Source organism: Asparagus officinalis, chromosome 6, assembly GCF_001876935.1.
Source record: "Asparagus officinalis chromosome 6, Aspof.V1, whole genome shotgun sequence".
NCBI lineage: Eukaryota > Viridiplantae > Streptophyta > Magnoliopsida > Asparagales > Asparagaceae > Asparagus > Asparagus officinalis.
The window spans coordinates 12,447,031-12,470,425 of NC_033799.1; the positions used below are offsets into that span (position 1 = coordinate 12,447,031).

General features: G+C 39.7%; 3 protein-coding genes across 3 annotated transcripts in view; all 3 read right to left on the bottom strand.

Moving 5' to 3' along the window:
* On the bottom strand, nt 2,276–3,046 carry LOC109845766. Its single transcript, XM_020415035.1, has one exon. It carries the CDS (start codon nt 3,044–3,046, stop codon nt 2,276–2,278), a length of 771 nt encoding a protein of 256 aa, XP_020270624.1.
* On the bottom strand, nt 3,408–3,938 carry LOC109845767 (suppressor protein SRP40-like). The gene has a single exon (XM_020415036.1). It carries the CDS (start codon nt 3,936–3,938, stop codon nt 3,408–3,410), a length of 531 nt encoding a protein of 176 aa, XP_020270625.1.
* The window catches only part of LOC109845768 (serine/threonine-protein kinase ATM), a 107,350-nt gene continuing 102,697 nt past the window's right edge, over nt 18,743–23,395 (bottom strand). The window contains exons 76-85 of the mRNA XM_020415037.1: nt 23,253–23,332; nt 23,074–23,152; nt 22,640–22,686; nt 22,451–22,550; nt 22,110–22,241; nt 21,820–21,954; nt 21,671–21,736; nt 20,481–20,624; nt 20,045–20,206; nt 18,743–19,186 (exon numbers count right to left, since the gene is read on the bottom strand). Coding sequence (XP_020270626.1) covers nt 20,129–20,206; nt 20,481–20,624; nt 21,671–21,736; nt 21,820–21,954; nt 22,110–22,241; nt 22,451–22,550; nt 22,640–22,686; nt 23,074–23,152; nt 23,253–23,332 — 861 coding nt within the window. The 3' untranslated portion in view covers nt 18,743–19,186; nt 20,045–20,128. The remainder of the gene's footprint in view (nt 19,187–20,044; nt 20,207–20,480; nt 20,625–21,670; nt 21,737–21,819; nt 21,955–22,109; nt 22,242–22,450; nt 22,551–22,639; nt 22,687–23,073; nt 23,153–23,252; nt 23,333–23,395) is intronic.

The window sequence follows — 23,395 nt, forward strand, 5'->3', positions numbered from 1 at the left end:
TCAGGAGCGATCTTGAAGAATTGTGTGCTACCCAGGGGCAATATGTTTAGTTTTCAGCTGAAGGAATTTTATGATAACTCATTCACAAGTTTTTTGAACAATTAAAGATGATTATAGCTGCCACTGGATGCAACTAAGTCGAAAGAGCTAGCACTCATAACTCTGAACATTGTATTCTATTAACAACACAAGGCTTGTGAGATGGGCAGAGGGCATGCAATTAGTCTCTATGGTAATGGATAGGAATGAATGGGCGCAAAAGACACGGAAGCTGATGAGGCAACTTAGCATATAATTGGAGGGTGGTGTCCCCCCTAAATGTACGATGCACTGTTCATAAACAATGCATCATACATTTAAAGGCAAACATCTCACCTGTCCCCCTGGGTCCCCTATTTAGGGTCCCTAAGGCAACTTAACGTTGAGATTTGTTGGTTTTCACTGTTTATACAAAATAAACTTCCATGCTTTATTAGCTAAGCAGACACCCTCAGCCTCAGGTCTTTTTAATTTTGCATAGTAGGGCCATGGCCCCTTTGGGCCCTACCTAGCTCACCTTCCCTTGAGTCCTTATTTTAAAAAAAAAGGCGGAAAGAAGACAAAAAAATAAAAATATCTTTAAACAAAAGATGAAAACATCTTAAAAAAAAGGGAAAAATATGTCCAGGCCCTAAAAACAGAAACTTCATGTGCTGTAGCCCCTCTTAGTTTTCCCCATATGATTCAGCCCCTTGAAGTGTGACACTTTGTACTGCAGCCCCTTTTTAGCAATTATTACATGTCAGCTAAGCTAAAATTCCCAAAATAACCTTATCCCATCTCTTCAATCCCTCAAACCCAGCTCTCTCATCTCCCTCTCTTTAATGTGTGCAACACCTGTCTCAAGTGCTCTTCATGTTCTTCTTTACTTCTTGAGTATATCAGAATATCATCAATAAATACCACAACAAACTGATCTAAGAAAGGTTTAAATATCCTGTTCATAAGATCCATAAATGCTGCAGGTGCATTTGTGAGCCCGAATGGTAAAACTAAAAATTCATAATGACCATAACGGGTTCGAAATGCAGTCTTTGGCACATTTTCCGGCTTAATCTTTAATTGATAGTAACCAGAACGGAGATCAATCTTTGAAAATACCTGAGCTCCTTGTAATTGATCAAATAAATCATCAATTCTCGGTAATGGGTACTTGTTCCGAATGGTTACTTTATTCAACTCACGGAAGTCAATACATAGTCTCATACTTCCATCTTTCTTCTTTACAAATAACACTGGTGCACCCCAGGGTGACACACTCGACCTAATGAAGCCTTTATCTAAAAGTTCTTGTAGTTGTATCTTGAGTTCTCTCAATTCAGCATGAGCCATTCGATAAGGAGCCTTAGAAATAGGATTCGTACCAGGTACTAGGTCAATTGAAAATTCAACCTCTCTATCTGTGAGCATTCCTGGAAGTTCATCTGGAAATACCTTTGGAAATTCTCGGACAATTGGTATTTCTTCCAAGCTTGGTTTTCCATCATCAACCATCTCAATTGAAGCCAAATAACCCATACATCCACTCCTTAGCGCTCGATGTGCTTTAAGGGCTGAGATGATTTTTAAGGGTTGTTGAGACTTTCCGCCCTCAAAACAAAATTCGGGTTGGCCAGGAAATTTAAATACTACTTTCTTTTCTCGACATAAAATAGAAGCATGATTTAAGGATAACCAATCCATCCCCAATATGATATCGAAATCATGTATTTCTAGCTTCATTAATTCTACGGGGAGTTCCCTGTCGAGAATATAAATTTTACCCCTACAACCTTGATTTGATACTAATATACTACCCCCAGGTACTAACAAGCAATTCTTGTTATAGGGTATCACATGGTAATTTGTTTCTCTTAACAAACTGTGCAGCAATAAAGGAATGCGATGCACCAGAATCAAATAGTACTCGAGCATGAATCGACACAAAAGTTAGCGTACCTGTCACCACATCTTTGTTTGCTTCTGCTTCCTTCTCAGTTAGAGAATAAACTCGGGCTTTGGCTTAAGGATGCTTGTTCCCCCCACTGGACTGGCCAGGCTGGAAGGTATTCCGAGATGATTGCTGTAAGGGACAATTTGCTATTTTGTGATCTTTCTGACCACATCTCAAACAAGCTCCGGTATTTCTCCAACAATTTTTCGCTTCATGCCCCAGTTTATGACAAACATCACATCTTAAAGTTTTCTGGTTAGGAAATTGCTCCTCTCTACGTCCAAAATTCTGCTTTTTGTTTCTCTAATTTTTATTTCTTCCACCGCGATTGTCTTGCCAGAATCGCTTCTTTGGGTAGGAGCTGCTCACCTCATTCTTTGGTTTTGTATCAATTTCATTTTTCTCAATTAGCAAGGCCTTCTTTAATACTTCTCCATATGTAGGGAGTTCAAATGCACTGACCGTCTTTCGGATGTCCGGTCGAAGCCCTTCCTCGAAACGACGAGCTCTATCTTCCTCATTACCCAACAAGTGAATGGCAAACTTTGATAGATAGGTGAACTCTTCTTCATATTCAGCTACCGTCTTGTCACCTTGCTCCAATTTTTGAAACTCATGTTCTTTTTGTTTGCGAACAGTTGAAGGAAAATATTTTTCATAAAAAATCTTTTTAAACTCCTCCCATGATAACTTGTATGCTTTCTCTCCCAATGTCCTGACCTGCATTTGCCACCACCCGTAAGCGCGGTCTTTTAACATGTATACTGCATAATCAACCTTCTCCTCTTCAGGGCATTTCATGTATGTGAAAACCTTCTCCATTTCTGTGATCCAATGCTCAACAATCATAGGATCAGTTGTTCCCTCAAAACTAGGTGGAGATAGTTTCTTGAATTCTCCCATGCCACTTCTTAATTTTGGGTGCTCCTCGTTTTGACCATTCGTCTGATTACGATCAATTTGATCTTGTTGTCTGGTGACTACAGTTGTCACCGCTTGCAGCAGATCCATCAACGCATTGTTGTCTATTGAGTTTCCGGAGGTGGATGCACGAGCAATTCTAGATCTCATCATTTCACCTATCGTCTGATTTAGATCCCTATCTCCGTTAGGAGGGGTTTGCTCATTACCTGAAGTTATAACTTCCTATAAATAATAAAATATTTCAGTATAATAGAAGGAAAAATTCCTAAGTCAGTCACATATATGTAATTTAAATAAGTTGGAACCCAATCATTACTCAACATAATAACACAAATCAGTATTTACAAATCAAAAGTATATTATTAATATTTAACTTTTTAGCTCATACACATATCTGAGTATATGGGTTCATATATATACATATTTTCTACCAAAATGTCCTACATAAACCAAAAGAGTGACTATGAAAACCCATATACTGATATTACAAAATTGCCCTAACAGTTATGCTCTATTTCCCTGAGGAAGAGGAGCTGCTAGAACTAGACTTCTCCTTAGTTGGTTCAGTCTCCTCTGAGTCTTGGCTATCAACAGAATCGGACATTGGATCTGGATCTATGCCACTAGTCCCCCATCCTTCAAGGTCGAGATCTGGACCAATGCCTAGGCTACTCGACTCACCCTCAGGGTGGGCAAGTCCTTGGTCGTCACTAGGAATCTGGGCTACAAGGGACTCCATGTCAGAGGGGTCGGATGAAATCATAATGATTGAAGGCGATGACTCAACTGGAACCACTTCTACCACGAGATCCTCATCCTCAGCATGATCAAGCTCAGATTCTGATGAATCTATCATAACAACTTCTACTGGTTCGACCTCCGGTGAGTCTGGGGTCATATGATTAGTCATTATCACGTTCGGATCAGTTTCATCGGAAGTGTATCCCCAGTCTTTTAGACTGGGTTCACACGAGCTATCTACGGAAATCATAGGGCTGGACATGGTAGATGACGAACTGGAAGATGAATTGGTTCCCGCCATCCTACAAAAGGGGAACCATCCATCGGCTTACTGAAGAAAAAGGACAAAGTGAAATAAAATAAACATCTAAGCACTCCTTAATAACCCTAAAATGTTTTACTATAAAATATTTATATGCATACATATATATACGTATGTATACAGACATATATATCATATAATTGATCCATACGCTAACACTCATCTAGCGTATATACTATATGATAGCGTGTCCTACAAAGTTTCTAACGTCGAAACCTAAGCTTTGATACCACCTTACTGTCACGCCCCAAAACTACAGCGGAATATCATAAAATAGGGGGTGCGCGACAGCAGCGACCCGTGCATGAGACAAGTCTTATGCACGGGTCAAGCCTGGCACTTCATATCACATAGTTTATTTCAAATATTCATAAACCTGCTGATGATAGAAGTCAGAGAAACTATATATATGATCGGTACTTACAGCCCACAAGCTCACCGTTATAAGCATTTTTACAAAACAAAATAAAATGTGCTGAAGGTAACATCAACAAGAAGAGGCTCTCCATATAACGCCTGTAACATTCCAAAATTTTTTCCCCTTGCATTAATCGGATACCGTTACCGATACCAATTTATAAATTAGTAGATTCTTTTCTTCATTGCATCTCATATAATCTTCTAGCATGAGAATTTAACTTAGCTAATTCTCATATTGTGATCTAGTTAACTAAGTCATAGCATGCATACAAACTTAGCATGTAAACCTAAGTTAACCATGCTTTAAACCTTGATTAGAGATAACCAAATCATTAAATACTTAATTTTAACACTCTAATTAACATAATTATTTAATTTTGGTCAGCCATGTTAGTGGGAGTATTTTACATTTTAAACCCTCAAAAAACTCATTATTGCAAGAGATAAGTGCATGGGGAAAAAGCTAGTCAACCACTCAACCTTTCACATCTCTTACTCTTCCAAGAAAATCCTATCATATCTCTCTCTCTCTCTTTCACTCTATATCAGGCCAGCAGCAACCCTCCTCTATATCCTCTTCCTCATTCATTTTTTTTTGAAACAGAAATTTCGTGCAGAAATTTCCAGCAAGATACACTACCACTAAACAGATCATAACTTTCTTTGTATATATCCAAATGAAGAAATTCTTTCTGTTCTAAAAACTAGACTTTCGTGGCTTCATTTGAGTCCCTGTTTGTTTAATTATGAGATCATTTACTTATTTGAAAGTATGGTTTAACTCAGTGCATGTGTCTGAAACTGTCTGCCTGAGTTATGTCATTTGTAAAGAGTATATATCTCAACATAAACCATGCATGCATAAAATTCTTTCTGTTATAGAAACTAGACTTTTGTGGCTTTCATTTGAGACCCTGTTTGCTTAATTCTAAGATCATTTACTTGTTTGAAAATATAGTTTAACTCAGTGCATGTGTCTGAAACTGTCTGCCTGAGTTATATCCTTTTTAAAGAGCATATATCTCAACATATGCAATGCATGCATAAAATTCTTTCTATTCCTAAAACTAGACTCAATTGTCTTTCTGTTGATATAAGTTTTAATTAATTTGAGTAACGTTTGGTAAGTCTAAGCCTAGTTCTAATACCTAGTATATGTACTGGTAATTCCAGTCTACCCCCTTGTGTTGTTTTGCATGTAACATGCATTATAAAATTAAAAGTTTGATGAAACTAATTGGACTTGGAATCTAACCCATCGTATCACTTATCTACCAAATATGAGCTCATTTGTATAGTGTTAAGTACCCGAAATAAATTATTCATTTCAGATATTAACCTATATTTTTCTGCTACAGTTTTGATATGTGTAGTTTTCTGAGAGCATAACTCTTACTATACACAATGCATTGATGTAAAAGTTTTATATTCTGAAATTAGACTCATAATGGAGTCATTTGAGACTAGTTTCATGCATTTTGGACATCAATTGCTATACCATCTATTCACCTAAATCTGCTGCATGTACACTACTTAGGTTGCTGTGCATATTAGAGATATTAGATGCAATCATCTAGGGTGTAGCTTATACCATGATATAAGTTTTAAGTTAAAGTTTTAAAAGACATAGTGTCTAGAATCTCATGTGGGTATACATGTATATATAGGACAGAGAATCTTGGATTCATTCGTTGGCCGAGAGGATCCCGACATAATCGGTAGGTAACCTTTCATTGTTTCCTCTCAAGTCTTTGAGAGTTCGATTGATTACTTTCTTGAAATTCCTGCGAGTTAGTTTCCCATGCTAATTGTATATCTTATCATTTTCATAATATTCCTATTTGATTCACCTCATGCATGGGCTCGTTGTTGATTGGTTAATCATTGCTATCCTAATGTTGTTTATTTCAGTTTTATACCTTCGATATCCTTGAATGATTTCATTGCAACAATTCGAATTGATTCGATGGTTCAACTATTGATAATGATAGTATTCCTCTCTTTGTTGATGATTGATTGTCTATATTCATGGATTATGCCCTGTGTGAAGTAAGCTTCACCGGTGGGTGGTAATGTTATAGTGTCCCGGTGGGACAATGCCCTGTGTGAGGACGCTCACCGGTGGGTGTATAAAGGCATGCACGGTTTATTGATTATCCCACGATTGGGGAGTTTTGAATCCTGAATATTAGACCTTGATTATTCATCTTTACATGTTTTTTCACTTCGGTCAATGATTACGATATAAGAATGGCAACTTAATGTTGAGACCCCGTTGTTCAAGTTTGATATCTATGTCTATCATTTTCATTCGTTCCCTTGGATTGTACCCGAGATTTTTATGGTTACATATTGGGCCTTAGGCTCACCCCTATTGTTTCTGAATACACTCGCAGGTCATACAACTGGCAAGGATAAGGGCATTGCAGACCCTGAATTTAAAGATTAGCTCCAGAGGAAAATCTTAATAGGGGTTAATTTATGTTCACTTTTGTAGTACCTTTGACTTATAAAACATGTATTAATGTTGTAGCCACTGATATTATTGTAATATTTTATATTACCCTTTAGTTCTCTTCTATTTTGGTATTCAATGGACTCTGCTGTCAACCTCGTGATCTTGGGTATTGCATATGCCTCTCTACTGCTTTATTTTTCTCCCTTCAGTATATCTATGTTGTGATGCCACTGCTATTATTGTAATATTTTGTATTACCCTTTAGTTCTCTTCTATTTTGGTATTCAATGGACTCTGCTGTCAACCTCGTGATCTTGGGTATTGCATATGCCTCTCTACTGCTTTATTTTTCGCCCTTCAGTATATCTATGTTGTGATGTGCATAAAGATTTAGCAGGTCGATCCTTCTTATTACAGATAGGTCATGCTCAAATTTTTATGTACCTCCCAGAGGAGGGGCGTTACAACGCCTCTTAGCCAAAAGCTCAAACCAAAAGTTCGGCTACTATGAAGCTACGCCGGATCTGAAAAAAAATTAAAAACAACGGAATGAGCTAGCGCTCAGTGAGAACATTTCCCACTAGAGTTCCTAGATAACTAACAAAATAGTAATAAGAATAGTTCCCAAAAATTAACAAATTTCAAGTTTTGCATGAGAAATTCACAGATAGCAGAATACGATCCAAATATCGTAATATTGTCATTTTTAAGAAAAATATAACAATTATATTTCCTTTCTCATGTGCAACTGAATAAACTGTGAAATTTCTTGGAATCAAACCCTTTTTGAATTAAGGTATACAATTAAGAAGGAAAAGAACTACTAATTTGTACAAAATCAGAGAATTGTTGTTTTCTTAATTTCACAGTCAATTATCAGAACCTTATTTCTCGATGAGTATTTCATGAATGTAAAAGTCACCCCATAGGTCACACTAAGGCTATGAATTTTAGCCCAGTAGCAAGAGAATGCGTAACCGTATCAGATAACAGATAATTCCCAGGAACCGAATGCACCTAACACTGCCATAGGCTACCGGTCAAATATAGAGGGGCCAGAATAGATTTCAGAAGGGCCAATACAGAAAGGCCAAGGCCAATACAGAAGGGCCAAATAAAGGTGCATTCACCATATGGTAGGCAGAACCAATCCATAGTGGACTATTTGAGGGTTTGAAAACATCAAGCTCACATGTCAAATGAGAAATACTTTGCATATCAGAATTTGCAGATATTTCAGATGAAATTGACTAGGTAAAACTTCTCATTTCTGTTAAAACAGTTTACAGATATTTACTTTTTTCTTTTATCAGATACTAAATCACGAAAAATCTTTGAATCCATTAAACTGTTGAAATACGTTCCAATATTTCATCAAAAACTTTCAGATATAACAAAGTCCATAATTATTTGAAAATTGCACGAGAGCCAAAGTTATTTTTTTATATTTTACATAAAGATCAAATTAGCTTTTCATATATTGTACGAGGCTAACATCGTATTATAGGATAGACCACAACAGAAATAGGTCAAATCTTTATATACATGAAAAGACATATTATTTATTTATTTATTTTTATCACAAGATAAATCAAATATAAACTCATGCAATTTCATATTATAAAATACTAGTGAGAAATGAACTCACCTCTAGTGGTGACGATTTTCTCAAAATATTAGTCTCCCGAATATCAACCAGAACCTATAATGTAAGATATATGACTAATTATTGATTCAGAACAAACATATATTATAGGTAAATCAATTCATAATCTGGAGCCTAATAATTTCAAATATAATCAATAATAATTAAATTCTACAATACATATGAGCTTGTTATTAACTTTAGCAATTTAGCAAAATTTTATAACTCTCATATACTAGCTTCTGGACTTTCTAATAATTTACGATAAGACAGGGGGTTATAGGGAATTTATCAAGTCTAAAATTATTGTTTATTCCTAAGACTGGACTTATTTACAAATTGAGTAAATAACAGGGGTTTAACAGATATTTTCCAGCCAATTTCAACCATAACTCAGTTACTAAGATCTGTTAGAATTTTTTTCATGATTTAGGGGTTTAAAGCAAATTTTTCCTCTCTTTATATTAAAAACACCTGATCATCTTCCTCCCTTCTTCGTTTCTTCTTCTTTCGTTCTCTCTCTTTTTTTTTCTTCGGTTCCTCCTTCCTTCTTCCTCTGCTCTCTCTCTCTTTTTTTTTCCTTTTTGGTTTTCTTCTCCTCCCCCCTCTCTCTCTCCCCCCGCCATGGAGGTAGGACGGTGACGAGGAGCCGCCGACGACAAGGAGAGGCCGACGGGGGGGGGGGGCCCCCCCCCCCCCCCCAAAAAAAAAACAAGGTTAGTTTTTTTTTCAGTTTATTTCATGCCTCCTAAACACAGAAATTTGCAAACCCTAGATTCTTTATTTCACATTCATAACAATTTAACTCCCTCACTCATTCTAATTTGATTCGATTTACTAAGATTTCTATAACAATTCTCTTCTAAATCAAGAAATTAACATAGAAAAGGGTTTATACCTTTGGGTTACTTGAATATTAGATGAAATCCTCTGTTTTCTTGTTCACTGTCTTCTTCCTCTTCTTCTTCTTCTTTTTTTTTCCTAAAATTTTCTTTGATTTTTCCTGTTTTATACTTCCGTTAAAGAGGTGCCGGCCAAACTGTCGAATGAACTTTAGCCACAAAATCATTAACGTGACAATTAATCAGGGGTTAGGGTAAAATCCCGAAAATACCCTTAATTAATTCCCTAATCTATAATTAAAAAAATATCCATTAATCAAGTTTTTAAGGCACTAAGTATCTGGGTTACTACAGCATGACGCTGCTATTTTCTGCTCGCTGCTGCCGTCGAGTGATGTTTCGGACGTTACCGAGAGAGATAGAGACTGAGTTAGAGGGAGATACAAATTGGAGGTGATAGGCAACATGTAGGGCTAGTCACCAAAGAAGAAATCGACGGAAACGGAGATTGGAGGTGATCGGAAAGTGCGTGCGAAGTCGGCACAAAACTGCAGCGCTGTGCCGACTTCGCGCGCGTTTTCCGGCCACCTCCGGTCTCCGTTTTCACCACCGTCTTCGCCGGTGTGTAGCCCTTTATATTGTCTATCACACGGTATCTTTCTTTCACTTTGGCTCATTTTTTATCTCTCGTTATATCGCTTCGAATATTATTAGTTCTAACTTGCCAAACTAGCTAGAACTAACATGGGGCGGGCTAGAACTAACATGGGGCGGGATAGAACTAACATGGGACGGGTTAGAACTAACATGTGGCAAGTTAGAACTAACACGTGACAAGTTAGAACTAACATGTGGCGGGCTAGAACTAACATGGGACGAGTTAGAATTAACATGAGGCAAATTAGAACTAACATAGGGCAAGTTAGAACTAACTTGAGATCCTAAGAACCTAGAACTAAGATGAATTAGAGCTAGAACTAGCTAGAACTAACATGGGGCGGACTAGAACTAATATGGGGCGTGTTAGAACTAACATGAGGCAAATTAGAACTAACTTGAGAGCCAAAGAGCCTAGAACTAACTTGAGAAAAAGCTCCTCCCACCTCCGACGGAGCCAACCGAGACACCCCGACGACCCCGATAACTTCCTCCCACCTCCGGCAAGCCCGGACAGCGGCGAAAAGCTCCGAACAGCGAAGAACAAACCCGAACGGCGAGAAATTGCACTGCAGAAAACTGTAGTTTTGTGCCGACTTCGTACGCACTTTCCGATCACCTCCAATCTCCGTTTCCGCTGATTTCTTCTTTGGTGACTAGCCCTACATGTTGCCTATCACCTCCAATTTGTATCACACTCTAACTCAGTCTCTATCTCTCTCGGTAACGTCCGAAACATCGCTCGACGGCAGCAGCGAGCAGAAAATAACAGCGTCGTGCCGACTTCGCGCGCGTTTTTAGGCCACCTCCGGTCTCCGTTTTCACCACCGTTTTCGCCGGTGTGTAGCCCTTTATATTGTCTATCACACGGTATCTTCCTTTCACTTGGGCTCATTTTCTATCTCTCGTTATATCGCTTTAAATATTATTAGTTCTAACTTGCCCAACTAGCTAGAACTAACATGGGGCGGGATAGAACTAACATGGGACATGTTAGAACTAACATGAGGAAAGTTAGAACTAACATGAGACTGTTTGGTGGAAAATTTACAGTAAAAGAAACAAAGGAAAATCGATTTGTATTCCTTTAATCTCAGTTACAATTGGATTTCCTGATTACAAAAGAGAGGAGAATGATCTGGATTCTCCCCTTTGTTTAATTCTGGGCTCTTCACGGTAGCGATGAGATGCCTCCCTCGAATGCTCCCATCGAGTTTGCTTCTCGTTGACGATCCGACGTCTTGTTTCACTGGAACGTGGTCTTCTCCTCACGATTTGACGTTGTGGAGAACTCTGAACAAGTTTAAAACTCTATGAAAGAGTTGATTTAACCGAAAGTCAGTTATAAGCCAATGATGAAGATGATCTTGTTGCCGATCTCCAAAGCTCCAACCGAAGGATGAAGGATCCTTTGTTCGCTGCCAAGTCCCAGCCGAAGGATTTGAACCGAAACCCCAAAGATCCAACCTCTGTTGCTGCCAAGAAGTTCCAACAGACCGAATCCCTGAACTGAATTGATTTTCAGTTATTTATAGGGGATTAAGGGGGTGTAACCACCTCCTTAATTCGCTCCTAAGTGGGGCTAATGGGATGTAACCGCCCCTTAAATCACTCCTGAGTGGAGTTGTGATCCCCTCAGATCGTGGGAAACGGTTTTGAAACTGTTCAGCTTGTGTTTGAACGAGTCAAACGCAAAATCCGCGTTCTGGCGTGAAATCTGCGTTTGAACGCAGTGTTTGCGAGCTGCGTTGGGCAGCAGATGGAACCTGCGTTGGCAGCTGTTAAAAGCTGCGTTGGCAGCTGTTAAAAGCTGCGTTGGCAGCAGTTAGATGCTACGTTTGCGGCCGAACATGACCTGCGTTTGCAGCGATTTGGAAGCTGCGTTAGCAGCGTTGGAAGCTACGTCTGAGCTGCGTTTGTAGCGATTTGGAAGCTGCATTGACGGCTTGGAAGCTGCGTTTGGCAGCGGATGGAAGCTGCGTTTGGCAGCGGATGGATTGTGATCCCCTCAGATCGTGGAAAACGGTTTTGAAACCGTTCAACTCGTGTTTGAACGAGTCAAACGCAAAATCCGTGTTCTGGTGTGAATTCTACGTTCAAACGCAGTGTCTGGAAGCTTGAACGCAGTGTTTGAAAGCTCGGACGCAGCGGCTGGAAGCTGCGTTGGCATCTTGTTGGAAGCTGCGTTTGGCAGCTTGGAAGTTGCGTTTGGCAGTTGATGGAAGCTGTGTTTAGCAGCGGATGAAAGCTACGTTTGGCAGGATGGAAGCTGCGTTTGGCAGCGGATGGAAGCTGCGTTGGCAGCTTGTTAGAAGCTGCGTTGGCAGGATTTAAGAGCTGCATTTGGCATCGGATAGAAGCTGCGTTGGCAGCTTTGGAGGCTGCACTTGAGCTGCGTTCGTGGCTATGAACGTAGTGTGTCTTGATGCTAGTACGCGGGGAGGACTTCCACGTCTTGGTTTGAAGAGATCGTCGATTTGTAGTCTCTTTCTGTCAGAGCGTTGTAAAGATCATCGTTTTGTAATCTTTGCTTTAGCTCTTTGATATGTGAGAGTGTAGGGTGAATATTTGATTTCCCGAAAAAGGGAGTTTCGCTTATATTTATAAGAAAGCTTATTACAAACTAATAATCAAATGATTACAACAGAAGCAGAGGGAATGCCCTCTTTGTTTTTGTGTGGGGACTTTAGGTGGCTACAGGATGCTGTTAGACCCTAGAGGGGGGTGATTAGGGTCTTATGCTAATCTAACCCGATTTAAATGCCAATTAAAATAATTAATACGTTATCCTAGCAAGTATGAAATACAACAATATTTGTAAGCTAGGATAAGCAATGTAAACAATAAGATATATCCTATATGATGAAATATATATATATATGCAAGGATATATAAACTGACACAAGGGTAAACAATATGAACTAGATAGTTGATGATATAGATAATGAGCTAATGACAATGGCGATAAAAGATATGAACATAAATATGAATGAACGCCAAAGCACACTCAAACAAGCAATATGATCACGGAGTTCGGACCTTCCGTCCTACGTCTCCGCTCCCCACTCCCGGGGAGAAATCCACTAACACAATCCGGTTTGGAAGCCGGAACTTCTTCTACACACTCGGTTTTCTAGCTAACCGAAAACTCTACAACTCACACTCTTGCAATCACACTCTACACCCACTAAGTGTTGGACCTAGCCGTGTCTCCCTCAAGTGCTCGGTTACAACCTCTCCCTAGGCACGTCAACCGACGCCACTCCTCTTGGGACGATCCCCGACTCTCACCACACACTCCTCACTCGGTGTACAAGTGTATTACAAAGTGATTTCACAATTAAGCACAATATAGCAAATGATTGTTCTCTCTAACAAGGTGAGAACTCAATTAGGCTCAACTCAATGTCACACTATCCCACAACCCAATTATATAATGTATGCAAATACAATAAGCTCAATGGTTGTGTGTGCAAACAAAGAGTAAATCAAATCAAACTAAACTCAATATAAAACTAGCTTTAATAGAAATGATAATCAACAAATAATTATAAATAAAAGCTAGACTTGAGTTTAGGAAAACTTCTCTAGATCAAGATGGAGAGATGGAGATATGAAGCCCAAACAAGAAGATGATCTCCTCCACTTGTGAAAATGATATTCAAACCAAACAAACACTAAAACTCACTTAAACCCTTGTTTAAAACTCTTTAAACTTGTTTAAAATATTTCTTGAGTTACCTTAGAGGTATGAGGGCATGGGGTATATATAGGCTCATGAAACAACCCCAAAAACCAATAAAAACACCCCCAAAACATTAAAATAAACAAAAAACAGAACTAGCTGTTACTGTAGCAACGGTCGGATGCTACAGTACTTCGGTCGACCGGTACGGTCGACCGGATTACTGTAGCAGTGCGCAGCTGTTTTGTAAAATCAATTTAAAATAGTAAATGAACTCCAAAAATTATGAAATTTTGTGAGAATGTTATAGACATGTAAAATAACATGTCAGAGAAAGAATTTTTTTCCCAGTTGAGATAAATAAATATTTGAACACAAATTTACAGTTTCTGAAAAACTGTTAACATATACGATTTTGTAAAATCAATTGGGCACAGTAAATCAACTCTAAAAATAGTAAAATTTTGAAGAAAGTTTCTAATCATGTAGATAAACATGTCAAAGAAAGAATTTCTTGAATATCACTTCCCATTTATGAAAAATCATCGGTTTTGTAAAAAACATGCACGAACATGCACGAATGAAAAACATGATTTTGTAAATTCCATTAAACATAACAAATCAATTCTAAACTTGATGAAACTTTGCGAAATGTTTGTAAACATGAAAACAAACATGTTAGAAAAAGAATTTCTCAAATTGAATTTCCATTTGTGAAAACTCATGTATTTTGCAAAGTGTGTCCAAAGCATGAAACTCAAAACCATGCATGTATATATATAACTATATATATACATAGAAACCAAATACGTGTGTGTATATGATATTGAGCTTAGAGTATCTAACACACATAATATAAATCCTAAACTAAATTACCCAAGCTTGATTGGTCTTCAATAAGCTTTACTTGGTAATCTCGCGGATGAAGCTTGAACTTGATCTTTAACTTGAATTGTACTTTGCTTCACTCCACAATTCCTCCAACCTCCATTGGATATGATCGTTATGGCGCAATCCATCCACCCTCCAACTATGTTGTTTGTCTACAATAAATACGAAAACACAAATACTAGACAAACAACATTAGTGGTAAATTGTTTGTTAAACATCATCAAAACAAGAAGGCCAACAGATGCTTCGCTCGATGCTCGTGTCGAGTCTGCTTCCCTTGGACCGTTCGATCGAGGTTGCTGGAGAACTTCAGTTCACAGTAGAAGCTCAACTCGAGGGAGTTCAGGTTTGCTTAGTTCGCCGGCGATCGGAGCTCGGAACTAAACAGTGATGCTGTAATGCAAAGATTATGCAGAGAGCTTGGTCTCAACTCTTTTCTCTAAGTTTGCGACCTCTCCTCCAGTGTGCTGGAGGGGGCTTTTAAATGAAAGAGGGACAGCTTGACTCCTCCTTGAATTGTGGGATGTGACCACATCTTCTTCAGAGACGTCTAGCTGCTCCTCGATACCATGAATGGTCATTCCAGGGATTGTGCTTTATGTCCTGTCACCTACGATGGGAAGGCCCATTCTTGTATATGAGGCAACGACCGTCTGCTATCCGAGTGGACCTGACCAGCATTAATGAACCGTATTTATGAGTTCGCAGATCGATGAAGTGTCTGTCCGATCACTCGTACTATGCGTGACCGCCCGGCGTGCACAGTACTCGAGTGGGTCTAGCCAGCTTGCTGAGTGCCGGTGGATCCAGCTCTTGGCTTAGACAGCCGAGGTGAGTCGCATTTATGAATGCTCAGGTTGACTCGACACCTGTCCAGTCCTTCGCGCTGTGCGTACTGCGAATGGCCGTTTGACGGTCTTGGGGTACTGAGCTCTCTCCCTTCGGGTCGAGAGGGATGGGAAGGTCCATCTCGGCACGTGGGGTAGTGGACACCCAGCTGTACTGACGGTCTTGGGGCTTGCTGGCGGATTCGACCCTAAACTCGGGCAGGCGAGTTGGGTGAAGGGCGAACTTCCGCTATCCTGATCGATCTCCACTCGTGCTGGCGAGCCGACCGTTAGGCGAACCTAGAATCGAGCATATCTGACGTCTACGCGACTTAGGCCCGTGCCAGAGAGTTGAGCGTGCGAGCTCTTCTCGTAGGCGAATTTCCTGTAAGCCTATAGAGGTATTTTTTTACCGTCTACAAGACCCCCTTCAAAGTTTTCAGACCTAAACCGGCTCGCGTGTGGTCTGGAATATTTTGAATGAAGAAATTTTCGGCGAAGCAAGTGCCTTTGGGCTTTTTTTAGGATTTTTAGCAAACCCTCAGCTATCAACGGGTTTGATGTGCCTTTACCGATCACCGTTTGAATCGGGCTAGTCATACTATTCCCCTCAGTATGATGAGTTGTTGAACAGTTTCTCTTAGGCTTAACGCTAAGATTTCCGCTCTAACCCTTAGCCGTCTGAGGCGTGGGTTTTAACCGTTTAAGCGAGGTCATTCCATTGGCTTTGTTTATGATTTTACCTTTAGTGGCGAGCGAGTTGCCCAGGCGAAATTAGTCTTTGGGAGCCAAATTTCGCGCAGCTCGCGGGGTCATGCCAAGTATTTGCAGGCGAAACCCGCCCTTTTTGAGGTGGGCCCAGATCTGACGGGAGATGAGCCACGTGTCAGCTGATAGGGCCTTGTGCTTCCCAGCTAAGGCGGCGCGGTCCCATTGGGTCGCGGCGATCGTGGTTTGACAACACGATTTCGTGTGTTTCGCCCCATGACGCATCGTGGCCGTGGTTTTCGGGTTCAACCGTCGGATGTAGCCGCCAACCTCGGTCCTTTCGATATACTGAGGGTGAAATCTGATCGTGGCCACGTCTCCTGCCAGTTAGGGTTTTCGCCTTTCGAGGGCAATCGTGGCCACGTGGATAACTCCGCCCTACTAAATCAGCCATTTTCCTCCATTGGGAGCTACCGTGCTCTCAAATCTCGAAAGGAACCTTTAAGGAAAGAATTCCCGCTTCATCCTACAATGGCTCCGAAATCTAAGAGGTGCAAAGTGAGGGGTGCAGGCCCCGGACGTTACTCCGACCGTCTCTCCGCCGGCATGCCTGCCGGTGCTCTGGAGTCACGCCCAGGTATGTCGATGGGTTCGTTGGACGATCTCTTGTAGGTCTTAGGCGTCGGATTTTAGGGAGATGAGCGTTGCTCATTACGCTTGGTAGCTTCCCTGATTTGGGGGCAAAGTTTGCCCTATTTGCCCTTAGAGGATGATTACTGTCTCTGCGGGCGAATCCTTCAGTGGGAAGGAGGCGAACTCCCTTTTCGTAAGGCGAGTTCGGCCCTTTCCTATTAGAGGGGAGTATAGTCTGTACGGATAGACCTCGTTCGAAATGGGTTCCCCCTTTCGATAGGCGATTTCGCCCTTCTCTGTTTGATGGGCGATTTTGCCCCTACAGCGCCGATGAGGCTCTCCCGGAGGGTGTGGCGGTTGGCCACGCCGGGGCTACGAATTATACGGCGCCTTCTCGATTTCCTTCTCTGGCTCCAGTGCCCGTATTCACCGCTGATAAGCCGCATGGTCTGGTACAGAGAGTCACGGATGGTCATCACTTGACATTACGCGAGTTGACGACCAACGCGGCGCTGACAGATGAGGACAGGGCAAAGCTGCCGAAGCCTCAATTTTTGTTCGGCGACGCTATGACCGACCCTTCCGCCCTGTTGCTCAAAGATAGCCGGTGGTTCCGCACGGTAGAGGGGGTTCATTATTACCTCCCCAGCATGTCGAGAGGGTTTTCGATCGTCGAGCTGCGGTCCTTCGCCATTCCTTGGACGATGAACTGGGATTTGACCCCTTCTCAGGACGGGGTCACTTGTGGCGTCTTTGGGTCTATTCTGCACCTGGCAGCGACACGTGGTGGTCCAAGATCACCGACTATGTTCTGGCCGAAAATGCTGACCTCAAGGACACAGAGCTGTATGTGGCCATCGAAGCCACTCGACACGGCCTGCGGATCAACGCTTCTCAGTTCCATAGTATCCTGGAACTGTATTGCGCGGAAAGCGGCACATTTTTCACCCCCAATGGTGAGCTTGGTATCACCCCTCACGAGATGTACGACGTGTCGGGGCTGCCTCTGGGAGATTTTCCTTACGAGGAGTACGTCCCCGATCAAGATGAGATCGATCAGCTGTCGAACCATTCCCCTTTGGCGGTTGAAACTCTGTGGGAGTTACTCTGCCACTACCACATATGCCTCAGTACCTTAGGGGCCTCGGATCATAAGGGGAAGAAGAAGAAGACCCCGGGGATCAGCCACAAGAATTGGGCTGATTACCTGTTCCCGGGGAACGATGTCAAGGGGAGCCCACCAAGACACCCCGACGACCCCGACAACCTCCTCTCACCTCCGGTAAGCCCGGACAGCGGCGAAAAGCTCCGAACAGCGAAGAACAAACCCGAACGGTGAGAAATTGCACTGCAGAAAACTACAGTTTTGTGCTGACTTCGCACGCACTTTCCGATCACCTCTAATCTCTGTTTCTGCCGATTTCTTCTTTGTTGACTAGCCCTACATGTTGCCTATCACCTCCAATTTATATCACGCTCTAACTCAGTCTCTATCTCTCTCGGTAACGTCCAAAACATCGATCGACGACAGCAGCGAGCAAAAAATAGTAACGCCGTGCCAACTTCGCGCGCGTTTTCCGACCACTTCTAGTGTCCGTTTTCACTACCATCTTCGCCGGTGCATAACCCTTTATATTGTCTATCACACGGTATCTTCCTTTCACTTGGGTTCATTTTCTATCTCTCATTATTTTGCTTCGAATATTGTTAGTTCTAAATTGCTCAACTAGCTAGAACTAACATAAGGAGATGAGAGAGCTGGGTTTGAGGGATTGAAGAGATGAGATAAGATTATTTTAAAAATTTTAGCTTAGCTGGCATGTAATAATTGTTAAAAAGGACCTGCAGTACAAAGTGCCACACTTCAAGGGGCTGAATCATATGGGAAAAACTAAGAGGGGCTGCAGCACATGAAGTTTCTGTTTTTGGGACCTGGACACATTTTCCCTTAAAAAAAAGATAAAAACATCTTTTTTCTGCGCAATAGATGCAGTACCATGTTAATGTACTCCTCAAGGGCATATAATAATGGCAAAATTATCAACAAAAAAAAAATCATTTTCCTCGTACAAGTTACATAGTAAGTCCGACTTTCCACTAACAAAAGAATATATACGATATACAATATGTCATACACAGACACTACAAAATGCACCTCCGCTTCCCATCATCAATCTAAAGCGACAGCTGAACTCCAATAAAATAAGGAAAAGGGAATAACGCCCAACTCCTCAAGAGCATATAATAGTATAGCAAAATTACCAAAAAAATTCCTTTTCCTATACTTGTGTTGATTGCTCAACTCTTCTTCGATTTGTTTTGACTGTTGTCAGTTGTTACTTTCACAACCGAAGTCATCCTTCAAATTTTACAACCTTCGTGTCAATTGTCAGTTGTTACTTTCACAACCGAAGTCATCCTTCAAAATTTACAACCTTCGTGTCAATTGATTTGTATGAACCTTGCAATGAAAAAAAAGAGGAATAAACAGGGGGTAAACAAAATTTAGTGATGATAATAACAGATGTACGAACAAAAATTAACTTGCAGAGAGTAATCCTGATACAAAAGCATGCATACAGCCAGTTACTCATTTAGGATATCTGTGTTTATTCTTTGAATAACGATAAGGAAAAAACTGGAAATAAATATTATGGAAAAATACAGCTTATAAGTACGGGTGGTAAACGATCGAATCGAATCGAATTGAATACTAAAGTATTCGTATTCATATTTGTTTAAAATTATCGAATTCGGATGTGGACTCTAATTTTCATATATCTACTTTTTCGAATTCAAACTCGAATACTTGATATTTGATAAATATTCATGAATATTCACGAATACTTATCGCATATCAAAGTATAGTTATTCCGCTAAAGAGTTTGATTTTCAAATAGTATTAAAATTCATAAATAAAAATTATTCATTTACAATATATGATGTATATATATTTAAATCAAGATTTTAATTAGAAAACAGATTTAAAATTATTTAAGTCTTAAAATTGGTATATAAAACTTCAGTAGGAATGATAAGTGGGTTAAAAATATGACATCATATGTGCAATAATACAAATAATAAGCTGTGATCAAATTTTAAACGAATATTTAATAGACAAACGAATCAAATATACATTTGGTTAAATTCTATTCGTTAGTAAACTCGAATACAAAAAAATATTTGTTTAGTGGTAAATGAACTGCCGAATCAAATATGACCGAATAGTTATTTGAACAATTATCGAACTATTTGTTAATTATTTGGTTCATTTCCACCCCTACTTAAGTTTTATTTGGAAGAGGCTACAAAAATATACCTTCACTCACAGCGGGCGTAACATGAAGGTTTAAGGAAGAAAGGGGGAAAAGTTGATTTATTTTGACTTTAGCTGTCTTCACTGTCACAACCAGGCTCCCCAACCTGGAAACATTTGACAGAGCCTGTCCGTGTCTATCGCATCTTGTATGAGTTGCTGCACCTATAAATGCAATACAAAATTAAACTGATGAAGATTGAGGAGAGCAGATTAGAAGTTCCAACCTAATATTATACTCATACATATATGCTGACATTTGAATACACAATATAGTTCTTTAGTCAATATCAGCACATGTACATAAATGCTGCAGCTTTTATTTCAAATAGCTCATAGATTAAAAATCAACAAGATATGTGAGGTCATACTACAAGGACCAAGGTCCACTTTTAGTCAGTTCAAAATACTAAATTAGGAGTTTTCATAATATGATTACCTGGCCTTGCACGCTTCTCATTTCACCATCTTCATACCCATCTAGCTTCTGCTTGACTCGCAATGTCGCACGTGCTGCATCCTTGTTCCCTTCGTACGCATCTTGTGAGCCCTCCATACTTGAGCCTGTATCATAATCAGTTTCCTGAAGTAGAATTGTCATTAACTATACTAGTTTATGGCATGTAGTGCAAGCTGGCTATTTGTAGAAGTAAATTTGCTTTAAGAAAAACATTTATTCTAATAAAAAGAGCATGAAAATGTACGCACTTTCTGGTGCCTATATTAAATGGAGGCCTATCTCCTATACCATAATATTCAATACGCTCGCAAAATGACTAAGCACATGAAAGACAAGTTTACTATTTCAAATCTAACTAGTACAAAATAATTTGACTTCTATACATACAGAAAGGCAGACTAAGGTGGACATATTTACAAAGTACAAACTTACGATTTTCAGGTTCATATGTTGATATGCGAAGTTAACATTGTTAAGGGAGAAGTGAAAGACACATTAGTGTTTGAAAGGTTTAACAAAAAGAGAGTTGATACCATAGTTTGCTTATACATGCAAAAAGGATTATAGTATAAAATATAAATTTTAATCATATCTGAATAACCTATAAAATTCATATTTCTTGTAAAAGTCAGGCTTAGAGTTTTCAGTGTTTTTGTTAAATCCCTTTCTTATGGGTGTTTTTTGGTGCAAAATTTTGGTCCATTGACCCACAGAGGACATGAACTAGTTGGTGCCATTGTAACATTCATGGGACCCACCAGATGTTTGTTGATGCACTTATTTGCATTTATGGATTGCAGACCGACACAGGAGAAAATTCGGGAGACTGGCTTTGGTTATGTAGCAAAGGTGCTGTGTTTTCTGTTACTCAATCTAGCACAAGAATGCACTCTAATTATCAACCATGCATAACTAGCAAGCAATTTCTGACATACTGTATAGTTCCTACGTCCAAGATTTTCCCATACTTGATATTTGAGCAAAGTTGTCCTTACAAACAGCAGAGATAATAAAAGAAAGACTATCATTGTATTTCATCTATAACAAAAGGAGCTAAATATAAATGTAACTTTGTGTTTTAGTTGCACACAAGATCATTAAATTACCTACCGTTTCATAAAGTAGAGCCATTTGAATAAAAAAGTAGTTAAATAACAACTTTGGAATACCTTTTGCCTCTGCAAGGCTTTTAGAGGTGAAAGAGCCCATTTGTAGAGAGGATCATGGATGAAGACCTGTAGATCAAATTGCAATCAGTTCTCTGGAAAATTAAGCAAGAAGATGAACTATTCCCAAAGATCATGGTCTTTGGTAGTACTTCGATAATAGTAAGCAGTGCTTCCTTATTTGTCCTCATGACAGATAGAGTTTCCTCGCAACATCTTCTAAAAACACCCTCCACTCCAGTAATCCCCATGCCATCTATAACATCTCTTGTCAGCCTGAAAGGAACCTGCCACAGACAACCAGGAAAAAAAAAGGAGAACTTCAGAGAAACTTCAGGGAATTGTTCGGTTTGCAACAACATACAGCCTCTTGAATGATATGGCGTTTGGAAATCTAAGAAATAAATTTACAAGGGAATCTTGGATTCATAAGTACACGAACCCTTTCAGGTGTTTTAAGCATGAGACCCTGTTCAAATGCAACACCAAGATCAATGTGTACTACTTCTGCTGTAGCCTGATCTATTAGAATGTTCATAGAATGGCGATCTCCAAGTCCAACAATGTAGCCAACCTGAAGTGGAAACATTACAATGTTCAATATCTAAAGCCAATGCACGTCTTAAAAAGTATTATTTTGGATATTTACGGTTAACAATTGATGACATACTCAGAAGGTGGAGGCTGCTATCCCACACTTAACACAAAATTATTGAGAAATTTCTTTCATAGTACAAACAACAAAGTTACTGATCAAGCGAGCGATTTATAATCCATACTCACCATTGAACTAGCTGCCACGCTTCGAGTATAGGACAGTCTGCGCTCAAACCAATCAGCTGGTTGCAAAAATCTCTCCAAGAAGAAATGGTGCATTACTGGCCTGCTTGAAATTTGTCACCAGTGAATTACTATTCCAACTAAAACATCAATAAAAAAAAATTCAAAGTCAGCTATGAATTAACATGGGACCTGAAGTTATCACAAACTCTTAGAAATGCCTTCCGCTTGTCCTTTTCCTATAGAAAGATTCAACAATTGTCGAATAATAAGGCAAGCATTTTTTCTTAACTAATAGAGTGCTGAAAAGGAAGTAAGACATTAAACAACTCTGTTCTATGTCTAAATGGTTTTTTTCCTATCCAAAAGAAAGATGAATTTTCTGTAATATTCTCTGGACAGGTTTTGCGCAAAACAAAATTAGAGCTTTCTAATATACTTCCTTACAGAAAAAATCCTATCAATCAAGTAAGTTACATTTATGACAAATGCAAATGAAGGGATGCTTCTTGATTTTCATTTTACAGCATCCCAATATGCTTCAAATAATTCCTTGAACACACGAGTTGTTTCTGATATACATATCTAAGCACGTTATGTGTACACTACACACAAGATATACATACATTTGCCATGTGCTCTCGGCATTGAAGAAATGACCAGTCACCAATTCCATATCGTGCGTGTGCCCCTCCATTTCTTGAGCTGAATTGATAGAAATACATAAATTTAAGCAATACTCCATCATTGAAAAATAAAAATATAAATATCATCAACCAGAGTAGTATGAATAGAGATGACAAACCTTCCCAAAAGATATTCACCAAGTGGAATAGTACGATCAACCCATTCAAGTACGCCAGCACTTGGGGTAAATGGTACAACCTATTTGAAGTGACTAAGACAAATCAGGAAAAGTGTAGCCCTATTTAACAACTGCAACTCGTA

Bases quoted from the DNA above. Each gene is read 5' to 3' on its own strand.
- LOC109845767 (XM_020415036.1), bottom strand. From the start codon at position 3,938: ATGGCGGGAACCAATTCATCTTCCAGTTCGTCATCTACCATGTCCAGC.
- LOC109845766 (XM_020415035.1), bottom strand. From the start codon at position 3,046: ATGATGAGATCTAGAATTGCTCGTGCATCCACCTCCGGAAACTCAATA.